At 42.0% G+C, this 25,975-nt stretch overlaps 1 protein-coding gene and 1 long non-coding RNA gene across 4 annotated transcripts in view; one reads left to right on the top strand and one right to left on the bottom strand.

Moving 5' to 3' along the window:
* Window positions 1-25,975, bottom strand: part of GRAP2 (GRB2 related adaptor protein 2) — a 311,259-nt gene that overhangs the window by 145,152 nt on the left and 140,132 nt on the right. For 2 of the 3 annotated variants that reach the window (XM_073549594.1, XM_073549593.1), the window contains exon 2: window positions 6,731-6,819. The exons of the other annotated variant lie outside the window; for it this stretch is intronic. In XM_073549594.1, the coding sequence (XP_073405695.1) occupies window positions 6,731-6,808 (78 nt within the window). In that variant the 5' untranslated portion in view covers window positions 6,809-6,819. The remainder of the gene's footprint in view (window positions 1-6,730; window positions 6,820-25,975) is intronic. 3 annotated transcript variants of the gene reach the window in all.
* LOC141052250 (uncharacterized) lies at window positions 22,003-24,254 on the top strand. The gene is made up of 3 exons (XR_012220769.1): window positions 22,003-22,082; window positions 22,954-23,106; window positions 23,190-24,254. It is a non-coding gene; the product is annotated as an uncharacterized lncRNA (long non-coding RNA).

Genomic DNA, 25,975 nt, shown 5'->3' with positions numbered 1-25,975 from the left:
AATTATAGCTCTCAATATGTGGTGATGCAAAAACTATTTTTACAATAAAAAGCGTCTTTTAGCATGCGACAGCTGCCAAACATAAAAACCGCCATAAATAGTAAATCAAACCCCCCATTATCACCCCCTTAGGCCGGTTTCACATTAGCGCTTTTTAAGCGCACGCACGGCCGGGGGTAGCTCCGCCCCCGAGCCGGCTCTCTGCCCGGCGTGCCCGCCCCTTGCTTGTAGCGCCACCTATTAGCGGACAGCGGTGCCTGCGATCGGCGCACCCTATCTTTAGCATAGGGTGCGCAGATCGTGCGCAGGTCGTGCGCTAGTTGCGCTTTCACCTGCGCTGCGCACTTTTGACGGTGCGCCGTGCGCGCCAAAATCCGAAAAGTTTGATTTTGGCGCGCACGGCGCACCGTCAAAAGTGCGCAGCGCAGGTCAAAGCGCAACTAGCGCACGGCCTGCGCACGATCTGCGCACCCTATGCTAAAGATAGGGTGTGCCGATCGCAGGCGCCGCTGTCCGCTAATAGGCGGCGCTACAAGCAAGGGGCGGGCACGCCGGGCAGAGAGCCGGCTCGGGGGCGGAGCTACCCCCGGCCGTGCGTGCGCTTAAAAAGCGCTAATGTGAAACCGGCCTTAGTTAGGGAAAAATAATAAAATAAAAAAATGTATTTATTTCCATTTTCCCATTAGGGTTAGGGTTAGGGCTAGGGTTAGGGTTAGGGCTAGGGTTAGGGCTAGGGTTAGGGTTAGGGTTAGGGATAGGGATAGGGTTAGGGCTAGGGCTTGGTTTAGGGATGATATTAGGGTTAGGGGTGTGTTGGGGTTAGGGTTGGAGTTATAATTGGGGGGTTTCCACTGTTTGGGCACATCAGGGGCTCTCCAAATGCAACATGGCGTCTGATCTCAATTCCAGCCAATTCTGCGTTGAAAAAGTCAAATGGTGCTCCTTCCCTTCCAAGCTCTGCCATGCACCCAAACAGTGTTTTACCCCCACATATAGGGTATCAGCATACTCAGGACAAATTGCAAAACAACTTTTGGGGTCCAATTTCTCCTGTTACCCTTAGGAAAAGAAAAAATAAAAAATTGGGGGCAAAAATATCATTTTTGTGGAAAAAAATGAATTTTTTATTTTCACGCCCAGGCATTATAAACTTCTGTGAAGCACTTGGGGGTTCAAAGTGCTCACCACACATCTAGATAAGTTCCGAGGGGGGTCTAGTTTCCAAAATGGGGTCACTTGTGGGGAGTTTCAATAGTTTAGGTACATCAGGGGCTCTCCAAATGCACATGACACCCGCAGACCAATCCATAAAAGTCTGCATTCCAAAACTTCCCTTCCGAGCCCCGATGTGTCCCCATAAAGTAGTTTTCTCCCACATATGAGGTATCAGGGTACTCAGGACAAATTGGACAACAACTTTTGGGATCCAATTTCTCCTGTTACCCTTAGGAAAATAAAAAATTGGAGACTAATTGATCATGTTTGTGGAAAAAATACGATTTTTTTATTTTCATGCCTTGGCATTATAAACTTCTGTGAAGCCCTTGGGGGTTCAAAGTGCTCACCACACATCTAGATAAGTTCCTTAGGGGGTCTAGTTTCCAAAATGGGGTCATTTGTGTGGGGTTTCCACTGTTTAGGTACATTAGGGGCTCTCCAAAGGCAACATGACACCTGCACACCATTCCATCAAAGTCTGCATTCCAAAGCGTCACTACTTCCCTTCCGAGCCCCGACGTGTGCCCATACAGTAGTTTTCTCCCACATATGGGGTGTCAGCGTACTCAGGACAAATTGGACAACAACTTTTGGGGTCCAATTTCTCCTTGTACCCTTGGGAAAATAAAAAAATTGGTGACTAAAAGATCATGTTTGTGGAAAAAATGCGATTTTTTTTATTTTCACGCCCGGGCGTTATAAACTTCTGTGAAGCACTGCGGGGGTTCAAAGTGCTCACCACACATCTAGATAAGTTCCTTAGGGGGTCTAGTTTCCAAAATGGTGTCATTTGTGGAGGGTTTCTACTGTTTTGGTACATCAGGGGCTTTCCAAACGCGACATGGTGTCCAATCTCAATTCCAGCCAAAAAGTCAAATGGCGCTGCTTCCCTTCCGAGCTCTGCCATGCGCCCAAATAGTGGTTTACCCCCACATTTGGGGTATCAGCGCACTCAGGGCAAATTGCACAATATCTTTTAGGGTCCTGTTACCCTTGTAAAAATAAAATTTGGGGGTGAAAAGATCATTTTTGTGGAAAAAATATAAATTTTTAATTGTACTGCTGTACGTTATAAACTTCTGTGAAGCCCTTGTGGGTTCAAAGTTCTCACCACATATCTAGATAAGTTCCTTGGGGGGTCTAGTTTCCAAAATGGGGTCACTTGTGGGGGGTTTCCACTGTTTAGGTACATCAGGGGCTCTCCAAACGCGACATGGCGTCCGATCTGAATTCCAGCCAATTTTGCATTGAAAAAGTCAAACGGTGCTCCTTCCCTTCTGAGGTCTGCCATGCGCCGAAACAGTGGTTCCCCCCCACATATCAGGTATCAGCGTACTCAGGACAAATTGCACAAAAACTTTTGCAGTCCAATTTCTCCTGTTACCCTGGGTAAAATAAAAAAAATTGAACCTGAATTATTTTTTTTGTGAAAAAAAGTTAAATGTTAATTTTTTTTTAAATATTCAAAAAATTCCTGTGACTCACCTAAAGGGTTAATAAACTTCATGAATGTGGTTTTGAGCACCTTAAGGGGTGCAGTTTTTAGAATGGTGTCACTTTTGGGTATTTTCTATCATATAGACCCCTCAAAGTGGCTTCAAATGTGACGTGGTCCATAAAAATAAAATGGTGTTGCAAAAATGAGAAATCGCTGGTCAATTTTTAACCCTTATAACTTCCTAACAAAAAAAATTTTGGTTCCAAAATTGTGCTGATGTAAAGTAAACATGTGGGAAATGTTATTTATTAAGTTTTTTGTGTGCCGTATCTCTGTGATTTAAGGGCATAAAAATTCAAATTTGGAAAATTGCAAAATTTTCAAAATTTTTGCCAAATTTCCATTTTTTTCACAAATAAGCGCAAGTTATATGAATGAAATTTTACGACTACCATGAAGTACAATATGTCACGAGAAAACATTGTCAGAATCACCAGGATCCATGGAAGCGTTTCAGAGTTATAACCTCATAAAGGGACAGTGGTCAGAATTGTAAAAATTGGCCCGGTCATGAACGTGCAAACCACCCTTGGGGCTTAAGGGGTTAATGGTTGGTGGTATGCTCTTTTCCTGAAATTCTGTGCCTTTTTTTCTCCACACATACCGTTGATCATTGTGGCCAAAGAGTTCTATTTTAACCTCATCATTGGTCCATAGGACTTGTTTCTAAAATGCATCAGTCTTGTTTAGATGTTCTATTGCACACTTTTGATGCTGATTTTCATGGTGAGGATGCAAGAGAGGTTTTTCTTCTGATGACTCTTGCATGAAGGCCATATTTGTTCAGGTTTCCACTTTCCTGCTCCCGGATTTATGTAATTTTGGAACAGCTCCATCTGTACCTATATAGTAACAATGTTACATGTTTTATAAAATCTTTATTATATTTTGAGGGTCTAAGGGGGAGTGTTTCTACTAATGGGGAGTGCTTAGCTGGTGTAAGGAGACTTGTAGTCTTTGCAATGCTCCTCTGGGAATTTTAAATATGCAAATAGCCTCTTCAGAAAGGGTGAGGACTTAAACTCTAGTGTCACTTATTGGATGTAACAATCCTAAAAAGTCAATATCGACCTTTTAACACGCTTTGCCATATGATTTAGGATAAGAAGCCAAACCAGACACTCCATTTTCAAACATGTGTTTTAGGGTGTTTACCCCTCAGTGCAAAGCAGGAGATCTGTGTGACTCCGAGTCACTTCAAATTGACAAGCCATAAGGCAGGGAGGTTAATGAGTCTGAGGGCAAAACCAAGAGTGCATCAGAGACAAAAGGTTAAAACAAAAGAATAGTCAAGAAAAAGTATGTGGTCAGACACCAAGAGTCAGAGAGCATCAAGAAAAGAGGCAATCCGAGTGAATGGTTATAGAGGCTAAATCTGAGGTTTGGCAACAAAGATCAGAGTCAGAGAATACTGCACTCAAAGCACACACACTACCGTGCAAGACCTATGATTGGCAATAGTCCAAGCATAGCCAGCCAGCTAAATAACTAGGCCATCACCCTGAAAGAGAGACACCTGGAGGTCTTTCAGCAGGCCCAGTCTAATTAGGCTGCAAAGAAATCCCATACACAAAGCTGACAGCCCAGGATGCCTCTGCATACTATAGGATGGCCGAGCTGTCACTCACAATGCAGACAGCGCAGCATGCCCCTGCAATCTATAGGAGGGCCAAGCTGTCAATCATTACGTCTCTAGGACACAGTGAGCGGCAGGATCGTGACAATCTGATTTGCAGGTGAGCGGCCTCTGTTTGAGGCCTAAGGTGGACAGTGGAATGTTTCTACTTTTGGAGAGTGCCAAGATCATTTTGCGGGAGAGCTTGAGTATGTATATATATATATATATATATATATATATATATATATAAAATAGTTGTTAGGTAAACGATAATTTGTAAGTTTGCACAGCAAATGAGTTCTCAGAAAACCCTAGTACATCTGCAGTGGTTACAAGACCATCTGCCGCTAACATCCTGAGCGCTATGCAGGGTGTCTCTGCCATGAGTGGCTCAGGCTTAGTCATCTTACAGCTGCTGTGTTGCTCATAGACCAAGCGGAAACCACACTCTTGTCTGTAGACCACAGCCTCCCCAGACTACAGCTTTGCTGACAGCATGACTGACCCTGCATTGCTTGTTTCTCTTGTGCAAAAGAGATTTGAAGCCATGTAATGTAGGTAACCTTCTACTCACTTTACGTGATTTCTGGTTTCGTAAACACTTGCATTCCCTGTAAAATAATTCTGGAAAATCTTTTCGTCATACTCTGCATTGTGCAGTTCTTCTGTTATTCCTCTTGGAAGTTTATAAATCGGTTGAAAGCTGGACATTATGGTCTGGTACAACAGTAACTGGATGTTTCCAGATAATTTTTCATAGAAATCTGAGTCCTTCCTTCGCGTACACACCTACACAGTTGGGTGCAGGTTCTATTTCTAAAGCTATAAATAATCCTAAATGTATACAATGATGAAGTCCATGTTCTGGGGTGGCCAGTCCAAGGTTCTGAAGATGCCAGCAGCTTTTTATTTATTTTTTTTAATTTTTTTACTGAGTACTTATAGCTCATTCTTCACAGCAGAAAAAAACTATGAAAATGGAGATGTGTTTAATTTATTAATTATTTTTTCTTCTTTTTCTCATTATGGGGACTGCTATCTTTCCTGAGCTACTAGTAATAGCATTTAGAACATGGATTATACTCATCTATAGTCTGAAGATATTCATTATTCTGTTTGAGAATGTTGCTGGCGTGCTCTGTGATCTGTGCAGAGGTCATTATGCAGAGAGGCCGGAGAAGTGAGTTGTGTCCACCATCACCTATTAGAAGTTGTGTACTGATATGTTATCTAGATTGGGGTTCACTTTATTTTTAATTTGCATGGGATGATAATAATAATAATAATCTTTATATAGCGCTAACATATTCCGCAGCGCTTTATAGTTTTGCACACATTATCATCACTGTCTCCGATGGGGCTCACAATCTAAATTCCCTATCAGTTAGTCTTTGGAATGTGGGAGGAAACCGGAGAACCCGGAGGAAACCCACGCAAACACGGGGAGAACATACAAACTCCTTGCAGATGTTGTCCTTGGTCCTTGTTGTCCAGGATTCGAACCCATTACTCCAGCGCTGCAAGGTTGCAGTGCTAACCAAAGAGCCACTGTGCTGCCCATAATAATGATAATGATAACTACTGAAAATTATTCTCTGCAGAACAGGAGATATGAAATACCTGCTGCATTGCCCTTGTAATAATACCTTACACAGTGCCCATTGTATTATTGCAGCTTTATTACCTTAACAATGCTTGTTATGTTGACCTATAAATATATATAACTCATATCTCTCAGTGACATTTTATGAAATCCTCTGTAAGGAACTTTAATTTACTTGCAAGACCTCCTAAATCTCTGGATTGACGAGGAACATATAAGTAAAACTTTGGCGTTATGGCAGAAGCCTTCACGATGGGCACTATTTTACTTTTTCTAAAGTGTCCCTTAATATCTAAAGAAATGTGGAAACGGATGGAAAAAGCCAAACATCACATAGGGCATTGTCCTATAGACTTTTAAATTGGGTGCTGAAAAGTTGAGGTTCTCACCTTTCTCTGCTGTGCCAGTCACAACAGCTGTAATAATGTCTGACTGAAAGCAGGTTATAACAGCTACTGCCTCCAGGATTTGCTGCCTTGGGATTCAAATGCATTTTTGAGGGTATGGTCACGTATGAAAAATAGAAGAATTTTGGGAAACTACTAATACCAGAAGACTCCTGGCTCTATCACGTCTTGACCGTAAAGGCCATATTTATTGTTTCAAATTTCTGCTTAGTGGGTGTGTACCCCTTCTTCAAATGACCAAGACACGTGTTGGGATCATTATACTTAGTGGTATTATGCTTAGTGGTTTATGGCTTGTCCATTGATATTGTGTTTTTATATGTCATCAAAATATTCAGTGAAGCTTATGATAACCAAGTAATCAATGCAAAGCATCATTCACATACCTTCAGTATATCTCCTTTCCTAAAACTTAGCTCATCCTCCCCAGATGCATTGAACTCGTATAAGGCACGGGCCTCCATCCTTCTCTTTGCTAAGAAGTAAAACAGGAAAATGCAGTTAGTGTTAAATAGTATCTCTATATATAAAAATGAATGTGTGTGTGTGTGTATCACCAACCAATCATGAAGCATCTTTCATTTCACCAGAGCTGTGATTGGTTGCTATGAGCAACAGTTTTCCCACTCCAGAAAACACCTCAGCAGACACTGAAATGGTGAGCGAAATCTAGCATCCCTGGGAACATAAGCTCCAAGCCATTGTCTGCCCCCCAGACAGGAGCAGAGAGCACGACAGAAATGAATCCCCCCTCCATCCTATAGGCACATCTTCCCTCTTAAAGGGATCATTGGTATGGAAGTTAGGGAAAATCCATCCAGCGCTTTGGTACTGACCCCAGGTCTCTCCCCAGTATGGGATCCCCAGTATGGAAGTCAGGGCAAATACCTCAGTGCTCTGATTCTGACCTCAGGCTTCTATTAAAAGGATCATTGGTATGGAAGTCAGGGTAAATCCATCCAGCACTTTGATTCTAACCCCAAGCCTCTCTTAAAGGGATCCCTGGTATGGAAGTTAGGACAATTCCACTCAGCGTTCTGGTTCTGACACCAGGCTCTCTTAAAGGGATCCCCAGTATGGAAGTCAGGGCAAATACCTCAGTGCTCTGATTCTGACCTCAGGGTTCTATTAAAAGGATCATTGGTATGGAAGTCAGGGCAAATCCATCCAGCGCTTTGGTTCTAACCCCAAGCCTCTCTTACAGGGATCCCGGTATGGAAGTTAGGACAATTCCACTCAACGTTCTGGTTCTGACACCAGGCTCTCTTAAAGGGATCCCCGGTATGGAAGTCAGGGCAATTGCCTTCAAATGCCCTGGTTCTGATCCCAGGCTCTCTTAAAGGGATCCCCAATATGGAAGTGAGGGCAAATCCACTCTGCGCTCTGATTCTGACCCCAGGCCCCTCTTAAAGGGATCCCCGGTATGGAAGTGAGGGCAAATCCACTCTGCGCTTTTGTACAGACCCCAGGCCTCTCTTAAAGGGATCTCTGGTATGGAAGTTAGGGTAAATCCCTCAGCACTCTGATTCTCACCCCAGGCTTCTATTAAAGCAGGGTTCCCCAACTCCAGTCCTCAAGGCCCACCAACAGATCATGTTTTCAGGATTCCCTTTGTATTGCACAGGTGATGCAATTATCATGTGAGCAATACTAGGGAAATCCTGAAAACATGATCTGTTGGTGGGCCTTGAGGACTGGAGTTGGGAACCCTGTATTAAAGGGATCCCTGGAATGGAAGTTAGGGCCATTCCTCTCAGCGCTCTGGTTCTGACCCCAGGCTGATGGGATTATGTGGGACATTAGGGGTAGTAGTCCGGTGGCTCTGGCTGACGGGATGATGTGGGATATTAGGAGTAGTTGTCCTGTGGCTATGGCTGACAGGACGATGTGGGATATTAGGGGTAGTAGTCCGGTGGCTTTGATGGGATGATGTGGGATATTAGTAGTCTGGTGGCTCTGGCTGATGGGACGATGTGGGATATTAGGGGTAGCAGTACAGGTGGCTCTGGCTGAAGGGATTATGTGGGATATTAGGAGTAGTAGTCCAGCGGCTGTGACGGGATGATGTGGGATATTAGGGGTAGTAGTCCGGTGGCTATGGCTGACGGGACGATGTGGGATATTAGTAGTCCAGTGGCTCTGGCTGACGGGACGATGTGTGATATTAGGGGTAGTAGTCCGGTGGCTCTGGCTGACGGGATGATGTGGGATATTAGTAGTCCAGTGGCTCTGGCTGACTGGATGATGTGGGATATTAGTAGTCCAGTGGCTCTGGCTGACGGGATGATGTGGGATATTATAGTGAATGTGGCTATGCGGCATGGGCGGGGCTAAACACTCAGCTTTATATATATATATATATATATATACACATATAAATATATATATATAGATATAATCATTATAATTTGTTAGAACTAACCATAGTTAGTTACTATGCCCGGGCAGCGCCGGGCTCTTCAGCTAGTAACATAAAAAGCTGATTTCATGACCACCATCACATTTTTGTTTATAGAACTGGCATCACCTTATCTATAACCATCGGTATACAGCCGATATTTAAATTTACCCATAACATGGCTCTTTTTCTAAAATCACTTTATCACTTAGATTTAGACTGTGCACAGGACTTTATGAGGATCTATACATGTAGAAAAGTCATCAAAGAGAAACAAAATCATACAAAATTATGTTTAGGTTCTTGCTTGTAACACAATGACATAAAAAGAAACTCACCATTTATAGAAATGCAATTAGCATATGAATTTCCTTTTTTCAGTTTCCTCTGGTGTGAACATATCTGATATTATAATGGTAGCCTGTTCATGTGCCACACCAAAATCTTGTACTTTTTAAAGAAGCACTCCCATCAAACTATTTATCCTTTTAATATAGATTGCAATCATTATATTATATAACACTGTGTATTGACAATTGCTCATTTTGTTCTGCTACCCAGTTAATTGAATAACAATTCTACATCACTGCAAAGTCCTCAGCAGCCCAGCTCTACCTCCCCATCAACTCCTAACCCAGCTGCTCTGCTCCTCCCCCACGACTTTGCAATGATTTATAATTGTAGTTCTAATGATGACTCATGCAGAGAAAAGAGACTTCCTGTTTCTACATTGAGCTTAGAACGTTTCGGCTAGTCTGTTTTTAATTATGTGATCTTATAGTTCTAATGGAAAAGAGAAGAATTAACTCGGTATAAGGGAAAAATGAGCAAGTACACAGTGTTATATAATATGATGACTGTAATCTAGCAATCTATTAGGAGGATAAAAACTGATAAAAACTGTTATGGGAGGAGTGCTTCTTTAATCTTTAAAGTTTGTTATTTGTTTACATTTACTAAGTGCACTATTTTTTGTTCTATTTTTTCCTTGTTTTTGATTTTACTTGAAATAAGAACTTTTTAAGTGTTGAAATAACTAGCAACCATTTAATTGTAAGTGTAGTTAAAAAGAATCTGTCACAAGGCTTTTGCTATCTATTCTAAGAACAGCATAATGTTGAGGCAGAGACGAGGATTCCAGCAGTTTATCAATTACTGGGCTTTCTGCTGTAATTTTGATAAAATCAAAGTTTTAGCAGGAGATTATCACTAGAGGACTAGTGAACCTGCTGCCACATAGTCCTCCATAATCATGAGCTCTGTATAACCCTGCCCTCACCACTGATTGAAAGCGTTCTGCCTATGCACAGTGTACACAAAAATCTGCTAATCAGTGGTATGGGAGGGTTACACAGAGTTTGGCATTCAAATAAAGCAGTGATTTTATCAAAACAGCAGCAACCAGCCTAGTAAATGACACACCACTGCAAGCAGGGTTTCTGGTCCCTAAATCAAGCTGTTCTCAGATGTAGCAGGAAAAACTGGTGACAGATTTCCTTTAAGTATAGTTATAAACATATTAAATGTTCTTTGTATAACATTCAATAATATACTGACATTGCTTACATGCAAATCATGTGTATTTCATCAATTTTCAGTAGATACATTGTCTTTGAAGCTGATCTCCCAACCCCATATCCGCTCTGTGCTACATTTTTAATGGACTTAATACTGTGTAAGAAAAATGTAAATAATTGTCTTATGTCTTAAGCACACCAGGTTTCCCTCACCTGATGGCTCTTTTCCTCCTCCATATGGTAATAGTACAACATGTGTCCAACAATGGGTACAACATGTGCACCGACCTTTGCGAATTTATTTTTGAGGTGGTGGAAGGACCAATACGTTTGTAATGAAGACTTGATTTTTTAAATGAGTAACATGTTATTTTGGGGCAGGTTTATCGACGATGCTCTTATTTTGTGTGATGTGGTGACACCGATATATTTCTGGATTTTGTCTCTATCCTGAATAATATCTAGATAAGGATGCTCTTTACCTATGAAATAGGTTTGAAACAGATCGATTTTCTTGATCTGTCAATTTTTATTGACAATACAGGTTGCGTACACACCGATGTTTATAGGAAACCTACGTCCACCAATAAACTTCTTCATTGGGATAGTTGGCATCCACAAGCACTAAAAGCAGGAATACCTGTTGGCCAATACTTTCATGCTTAATGTAATTGCTCTGATGAAATGTTGTTCGCAAGGGAGAGTAGTAATCTGTTTTCAGGATTTATAGCAAGAGGCTACCAGTAACGGGTTTTGTATAAAGTCTATAATAAGAGCTAAGAGGGCTAATAGGGACTCTTTAATAAATTCAAATAAGATTGCATCACCAGTGAGTAAAATCAGATGTAAGCTAATACAATATATAGAGTCATTAAGAAATATTGGCCCATTCTGCTGGTGGACCCAGATTTGATGGAGATAATTGGTGGACACCTGGAGATTACCTTTCGAAAGGGAATTTTTTTTTTTTTAAGAGACTACCTAATACATAGTCACTTCAATAGAGAAAGAATGAAGAGATCATTGAATTGGCTGGAAGAACACCAAGGTGGTTCAAACTCATGTGGAGGGTGTTCATTTTGCAAATATTTACTTAGGAAGAAAGAATTTACAAATCCATTGAATGGCATTAACTATCACATATGGGATATAATCAACTGTAGATCCAAGGGAGTTATATATGTGATTAAATGTCCCTGCCAGAAATTTTAGGTAGGGAAGAGCATCCAGGAATTCAGGAGGAGGATTTCAAAGCATTTAAACTCAATAAACACAGAAATTGATACTCCCTTATCCAGACATATGAAAGGATTACATCCCACTGGCCCTCTTGAGCTTGAGTTTTGAGGCATTCGGAAAATGACCCTATGTCCAAGGAAAGGCAATCTTGATCAACTCCTATTACAGGAGGAGGCGAAATGGATTTATCGCCTAAATTCATGAAGCCCCTATGGTATTAACAAATATTTCAGTTATAGCGCTTTTCTGTGAGATCCCAGTGATAAAAAAATAGAATAAATTGAATAGTAAAGTTTTGCCTGCTCATATATATAGATTCAGTATATATAGTGCCATTCCAATAGTATAATTATTGGTAGTGTAAAAGTTTTTCACAGCATCAATAGAGCTTTCCGTATCATCCTTATCAACTGTTTGTAGATACTCATATGTTTGGATAATTGTAAATACTATTGATATAATCACACCTCTCTTGAGACTTTATATCTAGTTAGGTCTGTCAGACTAATGTATTGGTGTATTTATACCTCGATATGGTAATAAATCGATTAGGGGATGACTATTTTTGTCATTTATATCTTCCCATGATATGATAACTAGGGATTACAATTACTATCATGTTCACAAATTGTCCTTCTTTATTAATTAACTTTTGATTTTGCCGAAATGCACATTGGAGTTGGTTAAAATTGAGCTAAGTTCAAACGCTTGCGCATTATAGATGTCAGTAGTGCGCAGGAGCGGACATACTGAGAATGGTGATGGCGTAACTGCATATTGACCAATAGAAAGTTCCCATGTAGTGAGCTACGATTGGTCAGTTCGATAAACCAATGATCAAGGAGGTAAAACGATGACGCTTTTGCGCCTGCACAGACCAGAATGTCTGTGACTCATCATTGTAATGTGGTAATGTATTATATTCAGACACGTAGTGATGACGCTGTCGGCGTGTGATGTGGAAGATCTGAATTGGCTCCCTTTTTTAGACATCGGACATGTGATCTGTCAATAATGTAAATATACTCTGTTATTTATGAATGCAATAGGCTGCATGTATATTGCATTTAGATTACTAAGATTGGCTAAAGGAATGATGGGCCTGATTGGATACAGTCATATGTTAAAGTTTGGGCACCCCTATTAATGTTAACCTTTTTTCTTTATAACAATTATGGTTTCTGCAACAGCTATTTCAGTTTCATATATCTAATAACTGATGGACTCAGTTATATTTCTGGATTCAAATGAGGTTTATTGTACTAACAGAAAATGTGCAATCTGCATTTAAACAAAATTTGACCGGTGCAAAAGTATGGGCACCCTTATCATTTTCTTGATTTTAACACTCCTAACTACTTTTTACTGACTTCTTGAAGCACTAAATTCGTTTTGTAACCTCATTGAGCTTTGAACTTCATAGCCAGGTGTATCAAATCATGAGAAAAGGTATTTAAGGTGGCCACTTGCAAGTAGTTCTCCTATTTGATACTCCTATGAAGAGTGGCATCATGGGCTCCTCAAAACAACTCTCAAATGATCTGAAAACAAAGATTATTCAACATAGCTTTTCAGGGGAAGGATACAAAAAGTTGTCTCCGAGATTTAACCTGTCAGTTTCCACTGTGAGGAACATAATAAGAAAATGGAAGAACACAGGTACAGTTCTTGTTAAGCCCAGAAGTGGCAGGCCAAGAAAAATATCAGAAAGGCAGAGAAGAAGAATGGTGAGAACAGTCAAGGACAATCCACAGACCTCCTCCAAAGACCTGCAGCATCATCTTGCTGCAGATGGTGTCACTGTGCATCGGTCAACAATACAGCGCACTTTGCACAAGGAGAAGCTGTATGGGAGAGTGATGCGAAAGAAGCCGTTTCTGCAAGCACGTCACAAACAGAGTCGCCTGAAGTATGCAAAAGCACATTTGGACAAGCCAGTTACAGTTTGGAAGAAGGTCCTATGGACTGATGAAACAAAGATTGAGTTGTTTGGTCATACAAAAAGGCATTATGCATGGAGGCTAAAAAACACAGCATTCCAAGAAAAACACTTGCTACCCACAGTAAAATTTGGTGGAGGTTCCATCATGCTTTGGGGCTGTGTGGCCAATGCCGGCACCGGGAATCTTGTTAAAGTTGAGGGATGCATGGATTCAACTCAGTATCAGCAGATTCTTGACAATAATGTGCAAGAATCAGTGACGAAGTTGAAGTTACGCAGGGGATGGATATTTCAGCAAGACAATGATCCAAAACACCGCTCCAAATCTACTCAGGCATTCATGCAGAGGAACAATTACAATGTTCTGGAATGGCCATCCCAGTCCCCAGACCTGAATATCATTGAACATCTGTGGGATGATTTGAAGTGGGCTGTCCATGCTCGGCGACCATCAAACTTAACTGAACTGGAATTGTTTTGTAAACAGGAATGGTCACAAATACCTTCATCCAGGATCCAGGAGCTCATTAATAGCTACAGGAAGCGACTAGAGGCTGTTATTTTTGCAAAAGGAGGATCTACGAAATATTAATGTCACTTTTATGTTGAGGTGCCCATACTTTTGCACCGGTCAAATTTTGTTTAAATGCAGATTGCACATTTTCTGTTAGTACAATAAACCTCATTTGAATCCAGAAATATAACTGAGTCCATCAGTTATTAGATATATGAAACTGAAATAGCTGTTGCAGAAACCATAATTGTTATAAAGAAAAAAGGTTAACATTAATAGGGGTGCCCAAACTTTAACATATGACTGTATATAAAAGTAGGGCACCCATAGGCAATCAATGGACCTATGGTGGTTAAGCAAAGTTCTTAAAAGGTCAGTAACTCCATATTTTACCACATTATAGTCCCGGCCCTTCGAGGAAGCCAGTAATCGCAAAATTTGTTGGGTTGGCTATATGAACGTTTTTGTATACAATCTACTTGATAAACTAGCCTATGAACTGCAGCATATGGAAGATAGTATAACAAAATAATCAGATTGTGCTATGAAGCATATAAATCCTAGAGATTGATATTTAGGAATTTATTTAAATTGTCTAATGGACCATATGGGTCCCAGAGATTGAATATTTCAGAAATAACATGGACAACCTGGTGTCATTTTAAATTTAATTACCACTTTTTAAACTTTAATAATGAAAGTCATGTTTGAATACATCCCTTAACAGGGTTCATTTGCCCTCTGGGTAATTTGTTAATACGTACTTCCATATGGTAAAACTCAGTATGGGGTAGACGGACAATCTCATGTAAATAATGTAGCTCAAGTCTGCCAACCTTCTCAGGTCCATTCCCTGCATTTGACCTTACTGACTTTTAGAACCTAACACTGACCTACATTTTGAGCACCAAAATGGTCTTTAAATCTAGGATTTGGACTGTTACCGCTATGTGTCTATCTTGAGAAAGATCCTGGTTTAGGAATGAAAATACGTTTGTTCACTAAAGTTGTATTTTAGCTGTGAATTTTCATTCATCTTTATTCTTCTAAGAAATGCCATCTAATAATATTAAGTACTAGCTGAAGAGCCCGGCGCTGGCCGGGCATAGTAGCTAACTGTGGTTTGTTATAACAAATTATAATTATCCTCCATCCTATAGTCCCATGCCCATATACCCATCATACATATCCACCATCCCATAGGCCCGTGCCCATATACCCATCATACATATCCTCCATCCCATAGTCCCATGCCCATATACCCATCATACATATTCTCCATCCCATAGTCCCATGCCCATATACCCATCATACATATTCGCCATCCCATAGCCCCATGCCCATATACCCATCATACATATTCTCCATCCCATAGCCCCATGCCCATATACCCATCATACATATTCTACATCCCATAGTCCCATGCCCATATGCCCATCATACATATTCGCCATCCAATAGTCGAGTGCCCATATACCCATCACACATCCTTCATCTCATAGTCCCATGCCCATATACCCATCATACATATTCTCCATCCCATAGTCCCGTGCCCATATACCCATCATACATATCCAACATCCCATTGTCCCGTGCCCATATACCCATCATACATATCCTCCATCCCATAGTCCAGTGCCCATATACCCATCATACATATCCTCCATCCCATAGTCCCATGCCCATATACCCATCATACATATTCTCCATCCCATAGTCCCATGCCCATATACCCATCATACATATTCTCCATCCCATAGCCCCATGCCCATATACCCATCATACATATTCTCCATCCCATAGCCCCATGCCCATATACCCATCATACATATTCTACATCCCATAGTCCCATGCCCATATACCCATCATACATATTCGCCATCCCATAGTCGAGTGCCCATATACCCATCACACATCCTTCATCTCATAGTCCCATGCCCATATACCCATCATACATATCCTCCATCCCATAGTCCCGTGCCCATATACCCATCATACATATCCACCATCCCATTGTCCCGTGCCCATATACCCATCATACATAGCCTCCATCCCATAGTCCAGTGCCCATATACCCATCACACATCCTCCATCCCATAGTCCCGTGCCCATATACCCGTAATACATTCTCCATCCTATAGTCCCATGCCCATATACCCATCATACATATTCGCCATCCCATAGTCGAGTGCCCATATACCCATCACACATCCTTCATCTCATAGTCCCGTGCCCATATACCCGTCATACATTTTCTCCATCCCATAGTCCCGTGCCCATATACCCGTCATACATTTTCTCCATCCCATAGTCCCGTGCCCATATACCCGTCATATATATCCTCCATCCTATAGTCCAGTGCCCATATACTCATCACACATCCTCCATCCCATAGTCCTGTGCCCATATACCCGTCATACCTATTCTCCATCCCATAGTCCCGTGCCCATATACCCGTCATACATATCCTCCATCCCACAGTCCAGTGCCCATATACCCATCACACATCCTCCATCCCATAGTCAACCATCATGACATCATAATGAGCGGCGGGGTTTGATGACATCAGCGTCGCCATGGCATCCATTGTGACATCATAATGAGGGGCGGGGCTTGATACGCACACACTGTTTCCCCATTATGTAGATAGGGGCATTATGACATCATAATGAGGGGCGGGGCTTGACGCGCACACACTTTTACCCCAGTATGTAGATAGGGGCAAAATTGTTTGGTGAATTGGAACACGCAGGGTTAAAATTTCGCCTCACAACATAGCTTAGGACGCTCTTGGGGTCCAGACGTGTGACTGTGCCAAATTTTGTGGCTGTAGCTGCGACGGTGCGGATGCCTATCCTAGACATACACACACACACACACACACACACACACACATACACACATACATACACACTTTGAGCTTTATATATTATATTAGATAACTTAATTTAAAACCAGACATGGCTGAACGCACTCTATTTTCTTTACTGACTATGTGCATTATGGACCTCCATGGTGATCAGTGTGGTTACTCCTTTATTAGATATTTTAAAGGTCAAGCCATTCTGTTCCAGTGTCACCTATTTGCCACATCTTTGCCAGCTCCTCTGTAGGCCAAACCTACTCCGTCCTTAGCTCTGCTACAGGCCAGTCTTGTTGTGAACACTGATATGAATGGGTCATAGAGGAGGATGGCAGGAACAGGCTAAGCCACCAGAAGACCAGAGAGGTTGGTAACTAAGCAGATTGAAGACCCCTGATCTTATCTGCACAACTAGCAGTAGCCGTGGAGCATTCCTACGATGCTCTAGAGGACTAACTAAGCCTAAAGACAGAAAGATGAAATCTAAACTGCCCCGGAGCAGATCCCCAAAGGAATAGACAGCCCCCAAACATATATTGTCGATGAGACACAAACACAGGCAGAGAACAGACTGAGCAAATGGTGGGGCCCAAGCTGTCTAAACAGGACAGAAAAAGATAATGTCTGCAATCACGCACAAAACCCTGAAAAAGTCCAACACTTCTGATATACAAAAAAACCTGAGATCACACGATCTCACCCCCGCTAGATCAGCACACTGGTGTAAACTGGCAGCAAGTAAAAAGATACTAACATAACAGGGGACTGAACAAGCTGCAACATATGAAGCAGGGCCCAGCGCTGCCCCCAACAGGGAGCATGCTGAACCCTAGCAGCAAAGCAAAAAAAGACACAACCAGATTAGATGCAAAGGATTAACAAAAGAAACACTTAGCTGAACATGCAGATCAGGTAGGGGACAAAAGAGCTCCAAATGCACACAGGCGGAAAAATCACCAGCAACCTTCAAGAGCAGCCAGCTCCATTATATGCTCCCAGCCAGAAATCCCAGATTCCCAATTATCATCGTCAGGTGGGGAACCTCCATCCACTTGGCCAGCTCCACTACTCTCAGTAACCACCAGAGGGAGCAGAGGGAGCTTCAGCTCAGAAATCCGTGCAAGGGAGTTCACAACAGAACACTTTTAACCTTGCTTCTGAGTGTGGGCTCCCTCTGGTGGTTGCTGCTGGTAATGGAGCTGGTCTGGCTGATAGAAGTCAATCACCTGAGCAGGATGATTGGATGTCAGATGTTACAGACTGGAGTGATTTAAGTGAGCCACCTTCCCTCAGCTCTTGCCGGTGATTTGGTTTTCTTCCTGAACGTTTTGGAAGTCTGCTTGCCTCCTGCTTCATCCTGCATCTTTCAGATAAGTTATTTGTCTGCTTGAATCTTTTTGCATTTGATCCATTTTTGCTTTACTCCGATTTCTGCCTTGCTGGTGTGAGTCCAGCCTGGTTCCCTGCTGGATAATAAAGAAAACTTGGCACTCAACTTCTAGAATTTTTTTTGGATTTTTTATTGCAGCCAGAAAATAATAGACGTTTCAGCCTCACTGGCCTTCATCAGTAACAGACTGCAGTATAGTAGTTAATCGCATTAAGTGTGATAGTAGAAGTGACACCATAGTCACTTTAAATGTGCCTGGTCATGCACTAGGCGCTGGGCATGGAGCCTGAATCAAATAGTACCTGGGTGGGTGGGGGTGCCGTGCAGACATCAGCGACCCAGAATCCACTGTTGGTCAGCTGGGATTCTGGGTCGCTGATGTCTGCACAGCACCCCCACCCACCCAGGTACTATTTGATTCAGGCTCCATACCCAGCGCCTAGTGCATGACCAGGCATATTTAAAGTGACTATGGTGTCACTTCTACTATCACACTGAATGTGATTAACTACTATACTGCAGTCTGTTACTGATGAAGGCCAGTGAGGCCAAAACATCTATTATTTTCTGGCTGCATTAAAAAATCCAAAAAAATATTCTAGAAGTTGAGTGCCAAGTTTTCTTTATTATTCATGTATGGTGTGGGGCCCTACTTGAGCACCTTCTGAAGTTGTGCATACGGTGTTTTTCCTTTACTGGTTCACTGCTTGGATCTGTGCTGGACTCTCTTTCATTTGTCACAGCTTATGTCAGTCTTTGCAGTATTTCGAATCCCCTGTTAAATCAGCATCTTTTGTTTTCGTCCCGTTACACCAGAGTTCTGATTTAGTGGGGGAGAGGTCGTGTGGCCTCAGTAATTTTGCATATCAGACATGTTGGAGTTTTTCTTAGGGTTTTTTGCGTGATTGCAGACAGTATCCTTTCCTATCCTATTCTATCTAGACAGTTTGGGCCCCATCATTTGCTTACTCTATTTTCTGCATGTGTTTTGTGCCTCATCTTGTCTCACCAGCAATATATGTTCGGGGGCTATCTATTCCTTTGGGGTTCTACTCCGGGGCAGTTTTGCTTTCCCCTTTCTCTCTTTAGGCTTACTTAATTCTTTGGCTGTGCCGAGGCATCTAGGGCATCGTAGGTACGTCCCACGGCTAATTCTAGTTGTGTTGTCAGTTTAGGAATCTGCAATCCGCTAAGTTACCAACCTCTCTGGTTATCTGGTTGCCTCGCCTATTCCCCTGTTATCCTCCTCGGTTGCCTAATCATAACAGTCTACTCCTTTCCCATCATCCCTATATGTTATTACACTACTTTCCCAGTTTCCTTGTACTTGACATTTTTCTGTAGGAAGTAGTTACGAGCTCTTGACAATTGAGTTCAATCAATCAATTGTCCAGAAAAAGCATGTTACCGTAGACATAGCTGAAATTTAGGTTGAATATTAGTGATGAGAGGACATTTGGGTTCAACAGGTTTGATGAATATATGCGTACAGTTAAAAGTTTGGTTCTGGTCCGAACTTGCCCCAAACCTAAACCCAATAAAAGTCAATGGGGACCCAAACGTTGGTGCCATAAAATGGCTATAAAATGGTCATAGTAAGGGCTAAAGAGCTGCAAAAGGAATCAAAATAGGGGTAAGAGCAGGACAATTGCCCTGCAAACAAAAGTTAAGCCCCCGTTACACACTGCGATATCGCTAGCAATATCGCTGTAAAGTCACCGATTTTGTGACGTTACAGTGATATTACTAGCGATATTGCTGCATGTGATACTTACCTCCGACCGGCTCCCCCGCTGGTTATCGCTGATCGCGCGAGAAGCTGCTGGATCATTTCTCGTCGCTCGCTTCCTGCGGCGCTTCCTGCTGTGGAGACGAGCGACGCGTGGAACCGGGCGGGAGGACGCAGGATAGCCACGTCTGACAGGTAAGTAGCGATCCCCGTCCCCAGCGATGTCGCTGGTGAGATCTGCCTGTGTGGCAGCTCACTAGCGACCACCTAGCGATGCACCAGCGATCCTAACTGCGTCATATCGCTAGTCAGGATCGCTGGTGCATCGCTAGGTGTAACGGTACCCTTAGTCAGTAAAAACATTGAGTTAATTAGTTTACCCAACAGACTGGATAAAATCAAAAGAGTGGTGTGAGTCTATACAACAAACAGTCCAAAAACAATGTAAATCATTGTAGACTATTCTTATCAATGTTATGTGTAAATATCCATCCATTCATTGAAACCCATCCAGAGTTAAATCACATTAGTAGGAAAAGCAGACAGCTGTGAACTGGTATTATTTTGGGAACGGGCCAATATCCATCAAGGTTACCATCCTATTCATAACATTTCACAGCTGTTTGCATTGCCTTTACTGGTTATTAAAAAGAGGTCCCCCCAAAAAATAACTTGGGATCCCCCCTATTTTTAATAGCAAAGTTTCTCACACTGTGAGCGGTGACCTCAGTAAGGTTACCGCAGTTCATTGGTTATGAACTGCAATAACCTTAGTGACATCATTGCTTGTTGCAGCAGGGAGATTCACAAACTACTGCCAGCATGTTCTGGCTACTTATGCTGAGCAGTCACATTACTAATGTCAGCTAATGGATGAGCCATTTCTGGGGTGGCTGAGGGCTGGTGGTATTAGTCTGGGAGGGGGCCAATATCCATGGCCTCTTCCCAGCCTATTAATAACAGTCTGCAGCTGTCTGTTTGGCCTTCACTGGTTATTACATACAGTATATAGGACCCCATGTCATTTTTTGAGGCCCCCATTTTCATAACTAGTAAAGGTTATGCATACAACTGAAAGCTGATATTAATAAGTTTATGAATATTGGCCCCCTCCCAGACTAATAACACCAGCCCCCAGCTGTCTGCTTTCCCTCAGCTGGATATAAGAACAGTGTGGACCCCACCACATTTTTTTTTTCATTTATTTATTAACAAGGCCAGTAAAATACACATGCAAGGTAACCTTCGTTCACAGCCTCCAGGTGTTCCAGCAGCTGGAAAACCCAGTAACCTTAAAGTCTCCTTTAAAGGCTCTCTTAAGGTCCTCACAGCTGCCAGGAGACACAGTGGCTGTGAACTCTGGTAAGTTTACCTGAGTTCACAGACACCGGGTCTTGCGGCAGCATGAGTGCTGGACTGATGAATGCCGGAGTGCCAAGAGCTGGATTCCCGGTTGCTCATTTGTATGGCTTCCTTTGTGAGAACCTGCCGCTATGAACTGAGGTAACACCAGTAAGGTTACGTCAGGGGTGGTCCTTTGGCTGCCACACAGGTTTATGCTCATCTTCACATATTGCCTATAATGGGAATTTAATCATGTTCTTCTCAGTTCATATGTAGTTCAGTCTAGGAATGCTCTCCATTTCCATTTTTGGATTTTTTCCTTATAGGTCGTTCTATGTGATTTATCTGCCATTTTTCTCTATTATTCTACTTTATAGCCTACACATCATCTACTTTTAGCAGACATCTGCTTATCCTTATAAGTTTGGATTCTCTTTGTTTCATTATAATATATTATTGGGTGCATTTAGTAATCTTTCCTTGGTGAGACTGTTTTTGTTTCATCCTGCACTTTTGAGGTGTACATGCAATTCATTTCTGCATATGAATGTAAAGATTGCTATTATTGCTCAAGTGACTATTGATATTTTTGTTTACAGGCTCTATGTGTGAGTTGCCTATGTCTGATACTCTACTTTTTAATGTTTTATATGTGTTATCATTACTTAATAAAGATAGGTATTTTTATATGGAGTAACCATATTGTTCCTATATTTTTTACAGAGTTGCTTGTGCCATCATGGTCATTAAGTCCAAGAATCAGTCCTGGCTGTCCCAAATTAATACAACTTTTAATGGAGAGGTCAGTCTGAATGTTTTTAAAGGAGAGGTCAGTCTGAATAATTCCACAGGAAGACTTAAGCCCCCGTTACACATAACGATGTCCCAGCAATCCCACCAACAATTCCGACATGATGGGATCGCTGGGACATCGTTTGGCTGATCGCTGGTGAGCTGTCACATAGACAGCCCCTCCAGCGATCAGGGCCAGCGATGCTGAACGCTGGTTTTTAAGGTAAACATCGGGTATCCAGGAGCCGCGGCTCCTGGATACCCGATGTTTACCTTAGAAACCAGCGTCCAGCGTCACTGATTGCTGGTCTCTCGCTGCCACACGCAATGATGCTTGCTGGCCAACGGGAGGCCAGTGATCGAAAAACGAAAAACGGCCCAGGCCGATCGAGCACGATCAGCGATAACCGGCAGGGGGGGCGGTCGCTGATCCACGTCACACAAAGCAAACTCGCTGGCGAGATCGCTGATGCGTCACAAAATCAGCGATCTCGCTAGTGAGATCGCTGTGTGTGACGGGGCCTTTACAGAACTACAGCTACAACTACTACAGCGAGATTTACGGAACTACCAGTCCCATACTGTGTATAACTGGAGACAGACAAATTGTGATGAACACTTTATCTCAAGTTCATTTACGTCTACTGATGATGAGACTGAATCTCAACAAGGTGGGATGAGATACCTCCAGAGAAAAAGAAAATGTAAGACCAACTACTGAAAGGGACATGACAGGAAGAGAAGCATTACCAACAGAGTGACTGAATTTTCAAAATGACAGGTTCTTAATTGATCCAATATCTGTCTATATCCAGAACAAAATGAGGTGCTGAGTCTAGGTCTAATTTTTTCTCACACGTATTACTTTGATTTGTTTACAGCTATGAAGAATTTACGCCTGTTCACCCAAAACCTGGTCCTTAAGAAGTTACATGAGAAACCTACAACAGAGGGAATGTGGACATCACAAGAATTGTAAGCGATAAAAATTCTTAAAGAACTATATCAAGAATAGGAAGCCAATCCTGCTAGTGGTAAGTCCAATTTCCCTAAAGTTAAAAATTTTCCACCCCTTAAATTATTTCCTAACAATGAATTGTTTGTGAAATTGGTACAGAAGAGTTTTGGAGAATGCAAAGCTGCATCTACAATGACAACCTTTCTCCATCTCAAAGCTGGGCATTATGTGAATTGAAAAATCTAAAAGGGGTAATTAGCAAACCTGCCCACAAGGTTGGTAATGTTGTTATCTGGCCTATTAACCATTATGAAAAGGAGCCTTTCAGATAATTGAGGTCACCTATAACCCTATTTCTTCTTTCCAAGGACAACTTTGCATGATTGTGGATGAAGCATTTCAACAGGGAGTAATATCTAAAGATACCAAAGAGGGCCTTGTTCCAACATGTCAGAGGGTGGCATGCCTCTACTTATTGCCTAAGGTACACAAAAACACTGTTAATCCACCAGGCCGTCCAATTTTATCGGGCAATGGTAGTTTGTGTGAGGAGACGTGCAAATATCTCACACATAAGGTGGAAAATTTGCCATCATGTTTGAAAGACACTAATAACATCCTCAATAAAGTGGAGATCATTATCTTGGAGGAGGACATGTGGATGGTTACCCAAGATGTCGAGTCACTTTACAAGTCTATTCGTCATGATGATGGTATGGAAGTGGTTAGAAACTTTTTATCCATGACTAAAAAAGATTCCTCTTTGTCCCAATTTCTCCTTATCCTGTTGGAATTTGCCTTAAGACACAACCACTATATCTTTAAAGGTAATTTTTACCAACAATTATAGGAGACTGCGATGGGCGCAGCATTTGTTCCTTCATATGCAAATTTATTTCTAGGCCTCTGCGAAAGGAGAAACCTTTTTTTTACTAACCCATAACCATCCATTGAAAATGTCCTGCTATAGACTTGTTTCATAGACAACATTTTCTTCATTTGGCAGTGGTCTGAGATGACGTTTAAACTGTTCATACAGAATTTGAACTCCTATCAGAAAAAAATCAAATTATCAAGCTGATACAGCCAGATGACAATGGAGTTCTTGGATGTAAAAATCTTTAAAGGTGAGGGGGTACTTTTAACACCAAAATTTAGAGGAAACATCATGATCCGAAGTTCAAAGCCCTTGGATACACCAAAGACAGGATTCTGATTCCCAACATACAGCAAGACTATAAGATTCCCAGGACATTCATACATTATGAAAGTTGTAATATTAAAATGCAATTTTAAATCACAAAACATTGAAGAGTTTGAGAATACAGACTTATTACAGTCTTTGATTCCCTCCATACAGGACTAAATTTCTCAGCACAAGATCTGAGGAATTTTCTCCAGAGACAGTGAGGGCACCAGGTCTCTGATCTTACTTGGATATTTTGTTATTGTTTGTTTTATTTATTTTTTCTGTGTGCATTAATTTGTGTATCTTCAAAAATGCCTGAGGAAGGGACTTAAGAAGTTTCGAAAGCTTGCTTTGTAACATCATTTGTTTTATTTTTGTTAGCCATTAAAAGGTATCATAACCGCAAGATTATCTTGTTTTTCTCACAGCACAAACACACTCAGGGGTCACCACACAATGCCAAGGGCGAAAGTAAGACGGGGGATGGGAGCTTCCTGAGGCCATAAGAAGCCTCCCCAGAACCAATGAGAGGCCACCATAGTAGGTCCCAGGTGTGCAGGTGAGAGTCTGCACTGAGATCAGAACATTAACCCCAGAAGTGCCGGTCACCCAGCACTGGTATCATGACAAATACCCTTTAATCTTTGGAAAATCATCATAAATAGAATATTTGCATCAACGACCGTGAGCAGAAGGTCACTCCTCTGTGCTCCGATCCTTGTATCAGAGAATTGGAGCACAGGTGTGGAGGAGACGGAGAAATTAATTTCTCCATCTCCTCCGTTGCTAGCATCTGCGGGAATCTCACTGCACTAGGGTGATATCCGAGTGCAGTGTGAGGTATCACACGCACCCATAGACTTGTATGGGTGCGTGCGATCCGATCCTCTGAAGATGGATGAGAAGACGACTTGCGCTCCCAGTTCTTTGACTTTCTGGCCTAGGTCTATAAAGTCTCTGCAAATAGTTTCCTGGTGCTTTTTTGCTCTTAGCAGGGAATCCCCCATGACCACCACAGAATCCTTTCTTCTTCACCACAGCACTTCTTTTTCTCCCTTCAAGAGGATTCTGATTTCTTACTGGGGTATTTTTTGTAGGCAAAGCATTTTTTTCATGTAGATCTTCATACTTGTCCCATGTGAGAGCCTGGTAGCGGTTCTTCAGCAGTCTGAGTGCTGACAGCCTTCTCATCCTGCTGCTTCTTTGGGTCACAAGCATCCATTTCTATTCTACTGCAGGTACATTGAAAGGTGGGCAACACAGTGGCTCAGTGGTTAGCACTGCAGCCTTGCCGTGATAGAGTCCTGGGTTCAAATCTCACCAAGGACAACATCTGCAAGAAGTTTGTGTGCTCTCCCTGTGTTTGAGTGGGTTACCTCTGGGTTCTCTGGTTTCCTCCCAGATTCCAAAGACATAATGATAGGGAATTTAGATTGTGAGCCCCTATGGGGACAGCGATGATAATGTCTCTACGGCACTGCAAAATATGATAGTGCTATATAAGCAAAGCATAATAAATAAAGGATGCTTCTCTTCAAACATTCTGAATAGTTATTTCTTCTGCATTAACCCTGAAAAGTTCTTCTTTTGCAACATTCTGAAGAAATTCTTCTGCTCTGTCAAGGAAATCCTCATATTCTTTGATGAGCTTCACTGTATATATTCTCTCCTGAAGACTTTGCATCTTTTCCTCTAACAGAGTCACAAACTTGCATTTCTGGCATGTAAAGTAAACTTTTCTTCTGGCAAGTCTGTA

This window comes from Dendrobates tinctorius, unplaced genomic scaffold (assembly GCF_039654945.1).
Source record: "Dendrobates tinctorius isolate UK_male_01 unplaced genomic scaffold, ASM3965494v1 ptg000159l, whole genome shotgun sequence".
In the NCBI taxonomy this organism is placed as follows: domain Eukaryota; kingdom Metazoa; phylum Chordata; class Amphibia; order Anura; family Dendrobatidae; genus Dendrobates; species Dendrobates tinctorius.
This window is presented reverse-complemented; position numbering and strand designations above follow the sequence as displayed.